Raw genomic sequence first — 19942 nt, 5'->3', positions numbered from 1 at the left:
ATTCTCCTTTAGTGTAGTCAGGGTGTTTCCATGTTTTGAGTTTTTGAGGTTTCCTCTTAAAACATGTAGATTTTGAGATTAAATTATGGTTTCTACACAGGTCAACTAGTCTCTCTCCATTTTTATTTGTTTTCTTGTGTGCTGGCCATTTTCCGATGATGTCACGGTATTTTCTTTCTCTGCCTAGTTGAGCGTTGAAGTCGCCTATTAATAATTTTATATGGTGTTTGGGGATGTTATCTATGGTCTGGTCCAATAGGTCCCAAAATTCTCCTGTTTCCTCCTGGTCTTTTGAGGAGTTGTTTTTATCATTAGTGGGAGCATGGGCATTTATTGTAGTATAGATTTTATTAGATGGGAGTTCTATTATATACTCTATTGCAGAACCTGAAGTATAGCAAGGAGGCCCTGCCATTAGGGAAAGTGAACCATCCTATGGTATGCAGCAAAGTCAGAGCCTAGCCAGCAGACATAAAATTTTAAATGGAACCTGAACCATAGGGAAGTGAATTTTCATTTTTTTAATCCCACATGCACTTGGCGGGATTTTGATTGTGGCCGTGTTAATGAGAAGTCGGTAACTATGCAACTCAGTTGTTACGACCCACATCATCACCGTGTTACCTTGTTTCCCTTTGTAGAGCCTATATCGTTGGGATTCCATTGTGTTGTCTTCCATGAACTGGGTCTCTTGTAGTTGACTGTAGCTTGGTAGGTGATATTTCTCTTGTTTTTCTGTTGTTTACATGAGGACAGAAATGGTCGAGTACAAGAAGATGCACACTCCACAGGATCTGAGTGGGGGGTGGATTGGTTTCCATCTGGGTTATTATCTTTGTTAATATATCTCTTTGTGTGGGTTTATGTAATGTATGTATGTATGTATGTATGTATGTATGTATAACTATAGAAAAAATTAATGTATTATTTGGGTCCACCTTTTCAATACAAAATGTAAAGAGTTTAAATTACATAAATGATTAAGGACTAGTTTCGACCTAGTACTAGGTCATCGTCAGCCTAAAGAAAAAAATTAAAATGCAAATACCAAAGAAATTAAACAATGTAAAGACACGTAAGGTCTCGTAAAAGTACATACCATGTGAGATATTGTGCAGCACTATGTTAAAAAATAACTCTCTGAAAGAAATTCATAATAAGTACAGTGCACATTAAAAAGATGTTATAGATAGGAATCCTTGAGTTGCTGGATAAGGAGATTAGAATATGCTGGCTCCTTTAAGATGCGGGTATCCAATTGAAGAACCAGTGAGCCGAAGTTACGTCGTTTATTTATGAATAAATTCCAGTGCACCATATAGCATTAAAAAGTCCAGTGCGCACTAAAAAGATGTTATAGAAAAGAAAGAAAGAAAGAAAGAAAGAAATTTGGTCAGGTGGAAGAAAATATTGAAATATGTCATAAGGGAATTAATGCGTGTTGTCCTTTCTTTCTTTCTTTCTTTCTTTCTTTCTTTCTTTCTTTCTTTCTTTCCTTGCTGTCATTTATTCAGAGTCAAATGTATGGTCCGCATTGAACTGCAAATTTCTATCCACCTTTATTTAACTCCATATATGTTAATTCTCCTCGCGTAACATCCATCGTCCTTCAAGATTCTAGAAACAGAAGAGCTTTCTTGTAGCATCTTACTTCACATTGACATTTATTTCAAGTTTATAAACATCTTGAGAAGACAATGTTATGGTACTGTAATTTCAATTGATCTCTGAATGAACAGCAGCATCGCTTGAAAACCAACCTTTTTCGATTTCCATGACCGACAACTTAAGGATTACTTTCACAACTTGTTACTTTTATACGGTGCACTGGACCTTTTTATGGATCTCTGTTTTTTAACATAATGTAGCGCATCTCTGGATTAGCCTCCACGCGCAACAATTACCTTTCTTCAAGTTCCAAAAAACTGAAGAGCCTTTCCAGCATCCATGTGTTTTTACGTCTATGAATATCTTGAAAAACGACGTAACTTCATCTCAGTTGTTCTTCAAATATACAGCAGCAAATTTAAGAGGCCAGCATATGTTGAATTCCTTGACCCACAACTGAAAAATTTCCATCCCTATCAACTTTTTAATACTATACGGTGCACTGGTCTTTAATCGTAAATAAATGATGTGACTTCGGCTCAGTGGTTCTTCAATTGGATACCAGTATCTTAAAGGAGCCAGCATATTCTAATCTCCTTATCCAGCAACTCAAGAATTCTTTTCTATAACATCTTTTTAATGTGCACTGGACTTATTATGAATCTCTTTCAGAGGGTTATTTTTTAACATAGTGCTGCACAATATCTCACATGGTATGTACTTTTACGAGACCTTACGTGTCTTTACATTGTTTAATTTTTTTGGTATTTGCATTTTAATTTTTTTCTTTAGGCTGACGATGACCTAGTACTAGGTCGAAACTAGTTCCTAATCATTTATGTAATTTAAACTCTTTACATTTTGTATTGAAAAGGTGGACCCAAATAACACATTAATTTACTCTATTGTAATCACAGTTCAATATGGATCTATCATTATGAAACTTATTTCATTTAATGTATGTATGTATGTATGTAATGTATGTATGTATTTATGTATGTATGTATGTATGTATGTCTATCTGTCCAGCCTAGCAGGTGACTGGTTGTTAACTGCTAAGGTTGTTAGCCTTGAGTTTTATTTAGCAGCTGCCACTAACATGCAGCACAGATGCTATCAGGGTACAGCAGTGAGGTAGAACCATCGTGCCCTCTGTCCATTTTAGCCATAGAAAATAGGTTGCCTCCTTTGTCAGCTCCGTCATACCAAAGTATGTTTTCTCCACCTTCGCTGCTGTTTAGGTCTTCACTACTCTGGCACGGTAATGAATTTGTGTCATTTCCTACACCAAAGTTTCATCGGACCTCCTTAGGGATAACTCTTCCATCCAAAGCGGGATTGCTCTTGACATAATTCCTGACTGTATTTATTATTATTATTATTATTGTTGTTGTTGTTGTTGTTGTTATTATTATTATTATTATTATTATTATTATTATTATTATTATTATTATTATTATTATACATGCATACATACATTTATCATTATAGACCGTTATCCCTTTCTGCGTTCAGTCTGCAAGCCTCTGTGAATTTACTAAATGTTGCCACAATCCTCTATTTGCAACTAGTGCTGTGGCCTCATATAGTTCTATACCTCTTATCTTTAAGTTGGAAACTAGGTCTAACCATCGTCTTGGTCTCCCTCTACTTCTCTTACCTTCCATAACAGAGTCCATTATTCTCCTAGGTAACCTCCTCCATACACTTCACATGACCCCACCACCGAAGCCGGTTTATGCGTACAGCTTCGTTCATCGAGTTCATTCCTAACTTGTCCGACTCATTGGCTGAATGGTCATCCTACTGGCCTTCGGTTCTGAGAGTCCCGGGATCGATTCCCGGCCAGGTTGGCGATTTTAACCTTCATTGGTTAATTAATTCCAGGGGGTCGGAGGCTTTGTGTTTGTGCTGTCCCCAACATCCCTCCAACTCACATACAACACATAACAATATCCTCTACCACAATAACACGTAGTTACCTACACTTGGCAGATTCCGCCCACCCTCATCGGAGGGTCTGCCTTACAAGGGGTGCACTCGGCTAGAAATAGCCACTTGAAACTATTATTATATTCTTCACTTAGCCTTTATATCCTCATTCCGATTACCCTCCTGCCATTATTCCCACCTGTTCGTACCAGCGATCATTCTCGCTACTTCCATGTCTGTTACTTCTTACTTATTAATAGGATATGCCGAGTCCACCCAGCTTTTGCTCCCATAAAGCAAAGTTGGTCTGAAAACAGACTGATGTAAAGATAGTTTCGACCGGGAGTTGACTTCCTTCTTACAGAATACTGTTGATCGCAACTCCAAGCTCACTGCATTACCTTTACTACACCTTGATTCAATCTCACTATATTGCCATCCTGGGAGAACACACAACCTAAAATACTAGAAATTATCTACGTGTTCCAGCTTTGTATTACCAGGCTGACATTCAATTCTGTTGAATTTCTTACCTACTGACATCAATTTAGTCTTTGAAAGGCTAATTTTCATGCCATACTCGTTGCACCTATTTTCAAGTTCCAAGGTATTAGACGGCAGGCTTTCGACACAATCTGCCATTAAGACCAAGTCATCAGCATACGCCAGACTGCTTACTACATTTCTATCTACCTGAATCCCTTCCTGCCACTTTACACCTTTCAGCAGATGATCCATGTAAGTTACGAACAGCAAAGGTGAAAGATTACAGCCTTGTCTAACCCCTGTAAGTACCCTGAACCAAGAACTCATTCTACCATCAATTCTCACGGAAGCCCAGTTGTCAACATAAATGCCTTTGATTTTAATAGTCTACTCGTAATTCCATAGTCCGCTAGTATGGCAAACATCTTTTCCCTTGATACCCTGTCATATACATTCTCTAGATCTACAAAACATATACACAGCTGTCTGTTTCTCTCATAGCATTTTTTAATTACTTGGCACATACTGAAAATCTGATCCTGACAGCCCCTATGTGGTCTGAAACCACACTGGTTTTCATCCAACTTTTTCTCAACCACTGATTGCACCCTCCCTTCCAAGGTGCCAGTGAATACTTTGCCTGGTATACTAATCAATGAGATATAAATGATCAGAAATTAAATTCTTTATAACTTTAGCAATGTAGTATTTATCGATATGACCACTAATAATATAAATATTTGAGAAATAATTTTAGGCCTTCCCCTAAACTACCATTTCACTCAGCGTGAATAAAATGATTTATAGCCTAGATTGTAGCAGCTCACCCCTCCCCCCCCCCACCCCCCCGATTTTACATACCGATTTTTATTAAATTCTCTTCAGCCGTTTTCTCGTGATGCATGTACATGCAGACAGACAGACAGACAGACAGAAATTACGGAAAAGTAAAAACTGTATTTTCTTGTTACTGTGGACATTATCGATACAGAAATACCATTCTTTTCAAATTCTGAGCAATGTACAGACAAAACTCTTATTTTATATATATATATATAGATAGGTGCAGTTACTGCTTTTGTCCAATCTGAAGGTACTTGACCAACATTCCATGCTAATCTTTCTACTCTATGAAGCCATTTCATCCCTGTCTTCCCACTATACTTCACTATTTCAGGTCTAATTTCATCTATTCCTCCTGCTTTATGACAATGGAGTTTATTTACCACCCTTTCCACTTCCTCAAGTGAAATTTCAACATCATTTTCCGCCTCCCCATGAACTTGGCTGTTTGCAGTACCACCAGGACGATTTCCTTTTATGTTGAAAAGATGTTCAAAATACTCCCTCCAGTTCTCCAGTGATTCCCTGGGATCTATTTTGAGTTCACCTGAATTACCCAAAACACTGTTCATTTCCTTTTTCCCTCCTACCCTTCCTAATATTCTTTATTACTGTCCAGAAAGGTTTCCCTGCCGCTTGACCTAGCCTTTCCAGGTTATTACCAAAATCTTCCCATGACGTCTTTTTGGATTCAACAAATATTTGTTTCACTCTGTTTCTTTCATCTACATACAATTCCCTGTTTGCATCAGCCCTTTTTAGAGCCATTTCTGATAAGCCTTCATTTTACGTTTACAAGCTGCTCTCGCTTCATTTGCTTTTTCCCTTCTTTACACACAGTTGTTCCTAGGCATTCCCTTGCTGTTCCTACTACAACATCCCTGTATGCCACCCATTCTCTTTCTATATCCTGAACCTGCTTACTGTCTGCTGTTCAAAACTTCTCACTAATCATATCCATGTACTTCTGTCTAATTTCCTCGTCCTGGAGATTTTCTACCCTTATTCATTTGCAGACAGATTTCACTTCTATCCTAGGCCTAGAGATACTTATTGTTAGTTCACTACAGATCAGATAGTGGTCTTTATTACTGAAAAATCTCCGGAAAAGTTGTACATTCCTAACAGACTTCCTGAATTTGAAGTCGGTTTTGATATAGTCTATTATGGATCTGGTACCCCTAGCCTCCCATGTGTAGTGGTGAATAGCCTTATGTTTGAAGAATGTATTCTTAACTGCTAAACCCATACTAGCACAGAATTCCAGCAAATGCTTCCCATTCCCATTAGCTTCCATATCTTCCCCACCTTTACCAATCACCCTTTTGTATCCTTGAGTTCTGTTTCCATCTCTCGCATTGAAATCGCCCATTAGCACTATTCTATCCTTGCTGTTGACCCTGACTGCGATGTCACTGAATACTTCATAAAACTTGTCAACTTCATCCTCATCTGCACCCTCACACAGTGAATACACTGAGACAATTCTCGCCCTAATTCCTCCAACTTCCAAATCTACCCACATCTTACGCTCATGTATGTGCCTAACAGGAACTATGTTGCGTGCAATGGTATTCCTGTTAAACAGCCCTACCCAATATTCTGTCCTTCCCTTTCTAACACTTGCCAAATGCACTTCATAATCTCCTATCGCTTCCTCGTTATCTCCCCTTACCCGAATATCACTTACTCCTAGCTCATCCAGATTCATCCTTTTTGCTGACTCAACTAGTTCTACTTTCTTTCTTCCATAAGCCCCATTAATATTAATAGCTCCCCATCGAATTCCATTTTGTTTGCCAAGTTGTTCCAAGGAGTCCCTCGCCTGTCAAATGGGAGTGGGTCTCACTTACTCCCATAGGTCTAAGGCTTGCTTAAAATGTTCTGAGCTCTGTAAATTCATGAAGCAGAATGCTATCCTACTTGCACATAGTCCAAGTGAGGATCTCTCCTCTAACGGGTTAGGGACTTTCGGTGGATTGTATAGTCCTAGCCGTCTGAGCACAAAGAGGGCCATGACTCAGGATATGTCCGAGATGTCTACCCCTGTTCCATAGCAACTAGTATCCCGTCTCTCAGGACCACTTACTAGGCCACTCAGCCATTGCCCATGGTTCACGAACTAGGATGTGACTACACCCTAACCCACAGTATGAACCATGTATAACCGAGCTCGATAGCTGCAGTCGCTTAAGTGCGGCCAGTATCCAGTATTTGGGAGATAGTAGGTTCGAACCCCACTGTCGGTAGCCCTGAAAATGGTTTTCCGTGGTTTCCCATTTTCCCACCAGGCAAATGCTGGGGCTGTACCTTAATTAAGGCCACGGCCGCTTCCTTCCCACTCCTAGACTTTTTTGTCCCATCGTCACCATAATACTTATATGTGTCAGTGCGATGTAAAGCAAGTAGCAAAAAAAAGCACCATGTATAATATATATATATATATATAATTCGCTGGAGCCATCAAGGACCACGTTAAGTCTTGTTGCATTTGACACTGAACTTGGCCTTCTTTAGAGCCCAAATTTCCCTCATTCTTTGTGAGTGGGCCTGCTTACGCTCCTCTGTCCAAGGGGCACCGTGTCTTCTCTTCGGTTGCTCGTCTCGCTTTAGCCCATTCGTCAATATTTTCTTGCGGAAGAGATCTCTGTTAAGGGCGTCTTCGGCTAAGATATGTAGCATTTGCAGGTCTTCTTTGGTATTTCTAAACCAGGGAATTGTGGTTTTGGGGTTTGAATCAAGAAAGTGAAAGATTTCTTTAGTTAACTTTCTTCCGTCCATTCTTTTCAGATGACCGTAAAATCGTGCTTGTCTTTTTCTGATTGTGTTGGTAATTTTCTCTATTGTGCTGTAGACTTCCTTGTTGGATCTCTTTTGATGGATTCCATTTGTGTACTTTGATCCCAAGATTCCTCTCACAATTTCGCGGTCTCTTTTCTCCAGTTCTTCAAGGAGTCCTTTGTTGGCATTTAGAGACAGGGTTTTGGCTGCATATGGAACTACTGGCTTCAGAACTGTTTCATAGTGACGTATCTTGGTGTTTTGGGAAAGGTATTTTTTGTTGTAGATTGTGCGGGATGTTTGGTAGGCTATTTCCAGTTTGCGTACTCGCTCCTGAAGTGCTTCTTTGTCTAGTCCATTTTTCATGATGATCTCACCCAGGTATTTAAATTCGTCTACTCGGTTGATGTCCCCGTATTTTGTATGGAGTTTTGGTGGAGCCTCTTTGATGTTAGTCATTACTTCTGTTTTCTCAAACGATATCTGCAAACCAGTTTGTTCAGCAATTTCCTTTAAAATTTCAACTTGAGCTCTAGCAGTTTCTATGTCGTTTTGAGAGAACAGCAATATCATCGGCAAATGCTAAGCAGTCTGTTGCGATCCCCTTGGATTTGGTTCCTATTCTCAATGGACTGTGGTTGGTTTCCTGTAATCTCACCCGCCAGGTTCTGATGATCTTTTCAAGAACACAGTTGAAGAGAATCGGGGATAGGCCATCACCTTGTCGGACTCCTGTTTTGATGTCAAAGGAATGCGAGAGACATCCGTGGAACTTCACCTTGGATTTTGTATCGGTCCGGGTGGCTCTAATTAATGCCAGCAGTTTCAAATCAACTCCAGATTCATTTAAGATGTTTAGCAGGACTTCCCGGTCAGTGGAGTTGTACGCTTTCTTAAAGTCTACAAAGACAGTCACATACTGCTTGGACCTTAGTGTACAATATCTGATGATCGTTTTGAGATTTTGGATCTGTTCAGCTGTTGAGCGACCTTTTCTGAACCCTCCTTGGTATTCACCTATTTGATGTTTGACTTGTGCTTCCAAACGCTCCAGGATGGCAAGTGATAGAATTTTGTAAGTCACGGGTAGCAAAGATATTCCTCTGTAGTTGTTGATGTTCTTCATGCTGCCTTTTTTGTGTAATGTATGGATCAAAGCTATTTTCCAATCTTCGGGTAGTGTCTCCTTGTTCCAAATTTCTTCTATTTACTTTTTCAAGATATCAAGTGATTCCTCTGGGGCATATTTCCATAGTTCTGCTACTACTGAGTCTTCCCCCGGTGCTTTGTTATTTTTGAGACGGGTAATGTGGCGCTTGATTTCATCTCTGTCGGGTGGTCTGGAATCTGGGTACCTGAGTAAGGGTTCCTTAGTCTCAATGGCGCTTTGCGGTTTAGAGCAATTAAGTAAATTCTTGAAGTAATCTGCCAGAATGCTGCAATTTTCTTCATTTGACGTCGCCAGTGTGCCGTCCTTTCGCTCAAAGCATAGAGATGGTGGTTTATAGCCAGTGAGTTTGCGTTTGAAGGCTCTGTAGTACTCTCTGCTTTCCTTCTTCCTAAAGTTTTGTTCTATCTTTTCAATGAGAGATTTTTCGTATTTACGTTTCTCAGTTCTTTCTCAGTTATTATTATGATTATGATTATTATTATTATTATTATTATTATTATTATTATTATTATTATTATTATTATAACATCAACAACAACGACTGAATGGAAGGTGCATTGTGGCAGTTGCTGCCCATTTACCAAAATAATGTCTGTCCTACAAGTCAGTGAAACTTATTTTGGTTCTTGTCTTTCATCCGTTGTACAGTGCATAAAGTGTTACTCACAGTTTTTCTGCAATTTGAAAACTGTCTTCATTTGTCACTTCAACGTCTTTGGTGTTATGTCTGGGTTGAGAGTCTCAGATGATGGAGTGCTGACTTTTCGAGCTGAAGGTGGTAGGTTCAATTCCAGCTCAATCCATTATTATTTGAAGGGGCTCTAAAATGCCAACCACATATTTGTAGGTTTATCGAAATGTAAAAGGAACTCTTGCAGAGTGAAATTTCTGGCACTGTGAGGTCTACGAAAACCATAAAAGTATTTAGTAGGATGTAAAACTAAAAACACCATAATAACGTTATTCTTCTCCTTTTCATGTCATATCCTCATATGTTGGCTATCATCAGGGCAATTTTTTTGTTTTTTTTCTGCAACTTGGAATAGTTTGGAACTGCTGCACAAGTTTTTAAAAACCAGATATTAGGCTATGTTCACAGCGTCTTTAAATTTATATTAGACATGTTTGCGAAATTAATAACTGGCTCGATAGAAGTCAGTTCAGTTTTAGGAAAGGTTATTCCACTGAAGCTCAACTTGTAGGATTCCAGCGAGATATAGCAGATATCTTGGATTCAGGAGGTCAAATGGACTGTATTGCGATTGACCTGTCTAAAGCATTTGATAGGGTGGATCAAGGGAGACTACCGGCAAAAATGAATGCAATTGGACTAGGCAAAAGAGTGACTGAATGGGTTGCTATATATCTAGAAAATAGATCTCAGAGAATTAGAATTGGCAAAGTGTTATCTGACCCTGTAATAATTAAGAGGGGAATTCCTCAAGGCAGTATTATTGGACCTTTATGTTTTCTTATATATATATATAAATGATATGAGTAAACAAGTGGAATCAGGAGGTAAGGCTTTTTGCGGATGATGTTATTCTGTATGGAGTAATAAATAAGTTACAAGAGTGTGAGCAACTGCAACGTGACCTCGATAATGTTGTGAGATGGATAGGAGGCAATGTATGTTGATAAACGGGGTTAAAAGTCAGGTTGTGAGTTTCACAAATAGGAAAAAGTCCACTGTTTTAATTACTGCTTTGATGGGGTGAAAGTTCCTTTTGGGGATCGTTGTAAGTACTTAGGTGTTAACATAAGGAAAGATCTTCATCGGGGTAATCACATAAATATGATTGTAAAGAAAGGGTACAAATCTCTGCTCATGGTTATGAGGGTATTTAGGGGTTGTAGTAAGGATGTAAAGGAGAGGGCATATAAGTCTCTGATAAGACCCCAACTAGAGTATGGTTCCAGTGTATGGGACCCTCACCAGGATTACTTGATTCAAGAACTGGAAAAATTCCAAAGAAAAGCAGCTCGATTTGTTCTAGGTGATTTCTGATAAAAGAGTAGCGTTACAAAAATGTTGCAAAGTTTGGGCTGGGAAGAACTGAGAGAAAGAAGACGAGCTGCTCGACTAAGTGGTATGTTACATGTTATAATTCTCATATTTTGGTCTGTATTGAAATGTACAATAAAGTCAAATATTAATGTTTATTTATTCCACCTATTCAATACATAAAAGTGATTTTAATTAAGAATTTAAATCTGTGAATAAAATTATAGGGACATGTTTCAAGAGGACAAATTGGGGCAATTATTCATTTATTGGAAGGGGAGTTAGGGATTGGAATAACTTACCAAGGGAGATGTTCACTAAATTTCCAATTTCCTTGAAATCATTTAAGAAAATGCTAGGAAAACAACAGATAGGGAATCTGCCACCTGGGCAACTGTCTTAAATGCAGATCAGTATTGATTGATTGATTGATTGAATGATAATTTGAAAAGGCTAGTACTTGTTAGTTCTCATCATTTGTCCAAAATAATTTAGTTTTATCTTTTTGATATGTGCATGATTTATATTCCTTTCTTTTAATTTTTTTTCACATTTGCATACTTTATCCACCCAGAATATTTTTAGTAGACATCTGTATCACTGCATCTCAGAAGACACTAGTCCTTCTCTGGAATTGACAGTACCAGTATGTTCTCAGGACTCGGTATCTTGTAGACTGAAATTCTTCCCTTCTATCGGAACAACTACATGGCTGACTGGGATCTCAGAGTATACTGTATTTTGACAGTATCCTTTTGCAGCTCACTGATGTCCCAAGTACCTGTGTGTTGCTCTGAATTGATGCTGGGCTGAGTAAATCAGGCAGTAGAGCGCTGCACTCGTGAACTTAAATCAGCTGGTTCGATCTCTGCTCAGTCTGGCGATATTTGAAAGTGCTTAAATATGTCAGCCTTGAGTCGGTAGATATACTAGCACTTTAAAGAAATCCTGTGGGATGACAAAATTCTGGCACCTTGGCATCCCCAAAAGACCGTAACAGTAGTTAGTAGGACATAAATCCAATAACATTATTTGTTATCACTCTGAATTGAACTTTATTCTTCAAACATCTGATGAAGACCGTGCCAAAGCTCATATCATGTAATAACATTGTTGAGAAACTGTGCTGAACAACATGGGGATCCAGTGCAATAATACTTTGCTGTTCAGCTATTGGCCTCTCCTTGCAGTTGAATGCTGCATTTCTGTGTGGCTTAACAGCTTTTAAATACAAAAGATTGATATCAAAATTAACCACACCTTCTTGCTGATTTCTGCGGCAATTAAGTACGCTCCAACTTAAGTTTAAGTCACATTGCCTCACATCTTCATAGGTATAATGCCGTGATTAGAGAACACCATAAACTTTGTCGTCCTCCTGTGGGTGTGGGACACAGATGAAGAATACACCCACGGTATATCCTGCCTTTCGTAAGAGGTGACTAAAACGGGTCCCAGGGGCTCTCAGCTTGGGAGTGTGGGTTGGCAACCATGAGGGCCTTCAGCTGAGTACTGGCATTGCTTCCATTTACTTGTGCCAGGCTTCTCACTTTCACCTATCCTGTCCAACCTCCCTTGGTCATCTCTTGATCTTTTCTGACACTGACAGTATTAGAGCATTCCAGGTCTAGGGAGTCTTTCATTTTCATGCCCTTTGTGGCTGTTGTCTTTCTTTCTTCAGTACTTCATTTTTTGAAGTGTCTGATTCTTTTTTTTCTTTTTTCCCTCTCTTCCCCATCTGGGTGCGAGACGCAGATGAAGAGTACACCCACGGTATCCCCTACCCGTCATAAGAGGCAACTAAAAGGAACAACCAAGGGATGATGACATTAGAACCATGAGATTACTTGTGATCAGTACCATTACGTGCGGAACACCTTTGGTCGATGTTACTTGCAACTAGTACCACCTTGCGAGGAAAACCATGGGTGTACATTACACAGGGACAGTACCTATTATGTGAGGAACACTATGGCTCTGGACGTTGCTTGTGATAAGCATCATCGTGATTAGTGTGTGGTTGTTGTCTCCGAATAATTATGTATTTTTGCTTGAACTATATATATTTGTTTAATGGCTCCACATAATAAATATGTGTTCCTGGCAGAGCACAAACATCATTGAAGGAAATAATAATGCAGTGCATTCCAGTCTCATTCCTCTTGTCTGCCAGGCTGCTCTTAACGTGGAGGCAGATGACTAAAATGTGTAATGTAAAATATGAGATTAACATCTTCAAGGATATTAATTTCCAGAATTGTGATGAATGGTTAAATGAAAGCAACTAGAAGCCACACAAAGTTGAACTGTTGAAATTATGTACCTAACCTTCAAATTTGCTATGAATGTACTGTACCCGTAAAAATGTGTTCATATCTTTAAGGCGCTTGATATTAAATGAACGAGCATGAGGCTTAATCTCTGTTGTGGCTTTATCATTGGAGCTGGTACAGAGAGGGGTATAGTTATCAAATTGAGAGATTATTTTGATAAATTGAGTTTATTGATCATCAAAAGCAAGTTCATATCACCTTCATACAGCAGCGTGGAAATGTCGTGGCTGGTTGGTACCTCCAAGTCCTGGGATGGTGCTGGACATCGACCGGGCAGGGACCACACCTGCTCGGATGAGGAATTCTGGAACGTCTGGAGGTTCTGGAAGTGTCTCGACGTTCTGGAAGTCTCGACGTTCTGGAATGTCCCGAAGATTGGTACGTGCTCCTGGGTTCGATTCGAGACGTAATTCACACCTGAATTTCCTATACGGCACTCCACACATTCAGGGCACTGTCTGAACAGATATGACTTTTTTAAATTATGATTACTGCAAAAACGTTCTAGAATAATCACTCGAACAAGTACTGGTAGAAATGCAAGTTCATAAGGCAAGCTCACTGTAAGTCAGGATGTTCTAGAGGATTACTGTTACTGCAGCCCTAAATGCACAGTTCTGAAGGTTTAAAACATATTGGCAATGAACTGACTAAGTAGCACTCGGAAACTGTCCTGTTGCATTAATAAGCGAAGTGAATAGCCATTAAAGAAAGTAATATTTGAAAGAAAAAGTCTGACTTCATAAATTATGGATCACTCAAAATACTGGAAAGTTCTAGGCTTTCTGGAAATGCGATATGCGTATTCCGAATTGTCACAGTCTTTAAGAATCAAAACGTAAGTCCCTGTGCAGCACTTGGAAAGCATTGCGTATTTCACAATTAAACGTAATGTTTAATGTCCCCTAAGTTCAATGTTCCAGAAATTGATTCAAAAATATAAGTTCGCGTAAGTTCAATGTGATACACAACACACGTGAAAATTCTATCGTCGTCGAATAAGTAAGTCCTTATGTGGCACTTCAAAAAAAAACAAAGTTCCAATGTGTAGAAATAACAAAGTTCCAATGTGCCGAAATGTTAAAGTCCCAACACGACACTTGAAGAAAATAAAGTTCCAACGTGTCGAAATGTTAAAGTCCCAACACGACACTCGAAGAAAATAAAGTTTCGATGACAATGTTCCAGTATGTCACCTTAAGAAAATAATAAAGTCTTATCGCGACACTTGGCGAAAATAACTAAGTTCCAATGAGACGCTTCAGAAAAAAAAACAAAGTTCTTATATGGCACTTTAAGAAAAAAACAAAGTCCAATCACGACACACGACAAAGAAAACAAAGTCCCAATGTGTCAATATGACAAAGTTCCAATACGATGCTCGCAGAAAACAAAGTCCCATTCAGGCACTTCAAGAATATGGCAAAGTCCTGATACAACACTTAGAGAAATACCGAACTTGGATTTCGCAGACTGTCAACCAGAAGTTCGACACACACAAGACTTCTCTTGTTACCCGTGTCACAGAGACGGCGGAGTGACAGACACTGAATTCGTAGGTCGGGTGGTCTTCCTTTTATACACGTTCGCATGGAAGTGTCTAGAACTCGGGTACTATCTACCCTTATAACTTCTATAATACTCGGTGGATTTTCTTGAAATCTGAACAGATGATGTCTATTGTAAGGGCCTTTAAGATGGCAGTGTCAAAATAGCGATAAATTAGCTCAAAGATGTACTTTTGAGGACGAGCTGGATCATTACCATATATGGTAGCGGAGAGCTGGCTTACTGCGGCCACGTCACTCGCTGGGTACGTCACTGCGTTCGGCGGGCTGCCTACCTTCCATCTCGCGCGAAGTTCAACAAACATACTTCGAACTTCTGTCGTAGCGGTGTTCCCGGTACAGTACTTTGACTGTATGTAGATTATAATTCCATGATACCTTTGATTAGGCAACAACAATCATATTCCTTCACACAGTCCTGCGTAGGATTCAAAATTCCATATGCATACTATGGGCTCACAACTATATGTGCCAACTTACATGACCATGCGGTTGATATCCTGGTTTTACAAAAAGCACATGCAGATGATGACCAACAACGTCTGATTAGAGGGAAATATCTGGATGTAAAATTGCAGTACCTCAACCCCATGCAGTGTTTGGGGTAATCTAATGTCAGGAATAACATTGATAACTAAGTTATTCTTTCATCTGCTGATTACATGGACTTCTGTTTTACCTCCTTAGAAGTTGAGAATACTGTATTATGGTTAAATGTTTATTAGGTAGTCTCTATAGCCGATTGACAAGATCCCTTCTCCCTGGTGACTACACAGTATAACATAATCATTGGAGTTTTCAACAGCCATTTAAATATTCAAATATTTAGAATTGAGTAAAGCCAGTGGGTTGTCTCAGTTATGGTACAAACGTAATATTTGGAATGTTTCTTTTCCAAGTCCATTGTCCACATGCCAATATTCTAATTTGTTTGGTGTAAATTTGAGAATGATCAATTGTATCGTTTCACAAGGGGCAATCAGTACTACAATATGTTGTTGATAGTCTCATTACATGGTAACTAGAGTATTCTGTTATCTCGTGGCATGAATCGTTTGTCTATTTCCGAAAAGTTACGCGATGGCTGTTCAAATTGGAAACTGCATTTGCCTCTGTTACATCGGTAGTGAGTGTGATTCGTAGTAGAGAATTCTATATAATTGGAATAAAAAGTGCACAAATTTTGCATTATCATCGAAGCTAGTGCGTTATTTGCGTGAATCAGTTGGCGACCACGTGTTCGTCATGGTAGTTCCGAACTTAGCAGTAAGCAGACATGAGATGCGACATAATTTAAATATTATGAAAGGAATTCAGAAATACATTTTACGTGTGGTTATGACTTTATACGGTACTAGCATGTGACTACAATCAACCGTGTGATAACAGTATTTGTTACTGGGAATCGCAAAATTGGGTTTTAAAATGTCGAAGGTAGCAGTGTCTGCCATGGACAGACTTAAAGAATATAAGAATGAAGGATTTATAATTTCCGGTTAGATTATTGCAGGAGAGATGCTTTAGATGAACATTGTAAATCGGAGAAGCATTCAAAACACTGAGAAATCTCAGTTCCTAGAGTGGCCACATTGAAACATACATTATCAAATGCTAGTCGCATGAAGGATTCAAAACAAAAGTTATTTTGGACACAACTAATGTGTTCGTGAAAACTAACATACCAGTAGACAAACTAGACAATCCTGCTACTGTATGCATACTGTACTTGGCTTAATATGTTCGCGGAAGTGGAGATTTACCATAAGCAAAGCAGATCCATCAGAAACACATCCCCTTGATTGCTGAAAGAAGGGAAAAAAATAACAAAGCTAAAAAGCAAAGACATGTTTCTGCTATGTGACGAAACAACTTTGTCCTACTTCGTCCATCTGTACCATCAGCTGAAATGAGCACCCGTCTGGCTCCCTCTGTTGTTCTAGATTCTGCCAATAGCACAAGATTGCGCCAGTGCTATATTAGAAACTTTGAAATCCTGCGAAATTGAAAGGGAGCGTATAGTGGCAGTAGTTATGGATCTGCACACTACATGACAAAATGTGTAACTACTCTTCAAGGACTGACTGAAGAAGTAGGTCATGTCAGCTGCATATTTGAAATCAAGTTGGCTGTCTTGAACATGTGTATAATAAAGACAAACCTTTACATGAAAAAGCAACTGCACTGCATTTGTAAGAGAAATATGAAAACGCAGAACAAGAGAATGAAATTTTGGCTTTTCCAGTGCCTGTGTGTACAAGATGGAATTCCGTTCATCTATCGGGTTTGGTATGAAGTGAGATGAATCTTCATAGCAAGTTTTTATGCCCGGATGCCCTTCCTGATGTCAATCTCATCAGAGGAGTTAATAAGATGAAATGATTTATGTAATATATGATAGTAGGAAGGGAGAGGGTGAAACTTGGTGTCGGCACATAGCCTACTTCTGTCAGATAGCACCAAGGGGTCTGTTCAAGTCTTTACGTCCCCATCTGATGGATGAATCGCCATTAGCAGCATCGTATGCCTTCACTCCATATGAGCACTACAGAGAGTTTTGGAATTGAATCCAGGCTTTTGGCTTACAATCTAGTGATTATAAATTGTATTCTACCACCTCCCTTTACCCTGCTGGCCGACATTCTGATGGTGAAATTTTTTTCAACCATTGGAGCTCGAACCGGCGAACCATGTTGTCAGACTGTATAGACTTCAATGCCTTAACGATCATGGCCACCAGGCGGGCTACGATTGGTTATTGAAAATAATTTTTGCGTATTCTTTCATAACCAGCATTATAGCAATGAAGTAAACAGTTGAGCTTCACATATCTTAAAGGTTATTTGGTCTTGACTATTGACTCTTTATTATTATTTATAAGTTTCATATTCCGTATTGATTGGATTCAATGTAATAGACAAGAAAAATGTTCCACCGATCAATACTATTTATTGTGAGTGAATTATTGCACTAGTACCGGTTTCGGCCTTTCTTGGCCATCATCAGCTAGCACTCGGTACTAGTGCAATAATTCACTCACAATAAATAGTATTGATCAGTGGAACATTTTTCTTGTCTATTATATTGACTCTTTAGTCTAAATTCATAATTGTCAGATAAACATCATATGCTAAATAAAATAATCCACGTAATACATTGCACTGTCAACCACCACAGAAACACATAATAGTGAATACATCCCTCCACTTTGGTTAGTGCAAGAAGGGCATCCGATCATAGAACTGGACCAAGCCCACGTGTGCATCACATTTGACACCCACGACCCCATCAGGGTATGGGAAAAACTTTGCAAGCTGATTTAGTACAGCCAGTATGAAATTCTGTAATTATGATTTATTTCAGTCTTATTTAAGTAGTTTCAAGTCTTTGTTTTTAGGTATTTTAGTATCATAGTTCTCATCATTGAAGGCCATCAGATTTCTTTGTTGTGAAGTGTAAGGAATAGATATAATGTGAACTTAATTTGTGCAGTGTGACTCGGAATTACCTAGACTGGATCACCTCTCTACCCTGGGGTCTCACAAGCACTGAGAACTTGAACCTTCAACGAGCAATTGAAATCCTTGATGAAGACCATTATGGCATGGAAGATGTAAAGAAAAGAGTTCTAGGTAAGTAGAAAACTTGGAGGAACGTATTGAGTGCAAAGAATGCAATGATGGTCGTATCCTGTAAATCTTATATTCTTTTTCTTTCTCTTCAGAATATCATAATTTAGCACTTGTCTGTTATTTTTTTTTTTCACATCATGTAAAAAAAAAAATACAGTGTCCATCAAAATGCAAATACTCCTAACTTTTAGAGATGATAGAAGAGACCAAAACAATCATGATTTTTTTTTTCCACTTGTAAATAACTATGGGTCTGAATCTAATTATCGACTGACAAAATCAGAAACCATACTGTAAGGGTATGAATTAATTCTTTCATCCTTAAAAACCATCAGTATTACATGAATTTCCATTATGCCAGAAGGCAGTATATGAGCTCTGACGATACACAGTACATCCTCGTCCATTTAGGCTGCATCCGCACTTGAGGTGGCTGGGTAGGTGTTTGCGCTTGGGTGGTGCTGGCTACATGGTGCTTACAGACTGGCCACACTAACGCTAGGCACCTAGATTAGTCCGTGTTTGCTCGATAAACAGTGTACGTCAAAATCTCTCTTTCAAAGTTAAGAAGAAAAATACTTCTGTCTGAAAATACTTCTTTAACCCCTCAGCGTCGCACCGTTTAAAGAGCTTCCTATCCCGCGGCCGGATGAGATTTCAACTACGTGCGACTGAAATACATTGATTCACTTAAAGCGTTACTACTAGTATAAGAGTGGCCCGATATTCACGAAATTTGGAATTCCTTATGGTAGAACTATGTACATGAAGATAATTACATAATTGTTTCACATTTCCTTAGTAATTTAGTTCCGTGTGATAGAGTTCGAAGCACTCTTCGAGACAGAGACCCAAGGCATACTCCTGGCAGCAGTACACCGATGTCTTCTTTTCACCGTGTTTTGAACACGCGATACAACGTCTCTGAGGTTTGGATTTCTCACTCTTGGGTGCTAATTTCCTGATAAAACGTATTTCCTGCAACCTTGGAACTGTATTATCTGATGCGCGCCGGCCTTGAATATTTCGTTTCCCGCCCGAGAAGCGTATTTTGTACTACGTAAACAAACCTTCCATCAGCTGAAACTGATAAGATAACTGCTCAATGTTTGTCCCTGTGACTTGTCTAAATATTATTGGAGAATCTAGGAATCATAATTCACTGTTGAAAGCTTCCCTTTGACCTGTATGCGTATCTATAGCCTCCTACACGAAATTTCCAAGTACTGGTTCCTCCTCATCGTCACTCTCATCATTTACCACTGCTACATCATCTATTTCATTATCACTACTGCTAATACTGCCACTACTACTTCCGACTAAACTTTCATTTGAATTATACAATATTTCAAGCACGCTACACTCAGCAGGAGCTAGCCATTGAGCGCGGTGCGTCACACAAGCTGATGAAGCTGCAGCGGGATCGAAAGCGGCAGGACGAAACTGAATGAGGGGAATAACATTTATGACGAATCAAAACAACTCGATACATATTTCAGATTAAAAGGTCGATACATCGTCTTTCAAACGAGATATATATCATGCACAACTGCTTCTCGTGTCGTATGACAGAAAGCAGCACTAAC

The 19942-nt window shown here is 39.0% G+C and overlaps 1 protein-coding gene across 2 annotated transcripts in view; it reads left to right on the top strand.

Moving 5' to 3' along the window:
• The window catches only part of Lon (Lon protease), a 456188-nt gene that overhangs the window by 280473 nt on the left and 155773 nt on the right, over positions 1 to 19942 (top strand). For both annotated transcript variants that reach the window (XM_067138307.2, XM_067138306.2), the window contains exon 8: positions 18217 to 18356. In XM_067138307.2, coding sequence (XP_066994408.2) covers positions 18217 to 18356 — 140 coding nt within the window. The remainder of the gene's footprint in view (positions 1 to 18216; positions 18357 to 19942) is intronic.

This window comes from Anabrus simplex, chromosome 1 (genome assembly GCF_040414725.1).
Source record: "Anabrus simplex isolate iqAnaSimp1 chromosome 1, ASM4041472v1, whole genome shotgun sequence".
Taxonomy (NCBI): domain Eukaryota; kingdom Metazoa; phylum Arthropoda; class Insecta; order Orthoptera; family Tettigoniidae; genus Anabrus; species Anabrus simplex.
This window is presented reverse-complemented; position numbering and strand designations above follow the sequence as displayed.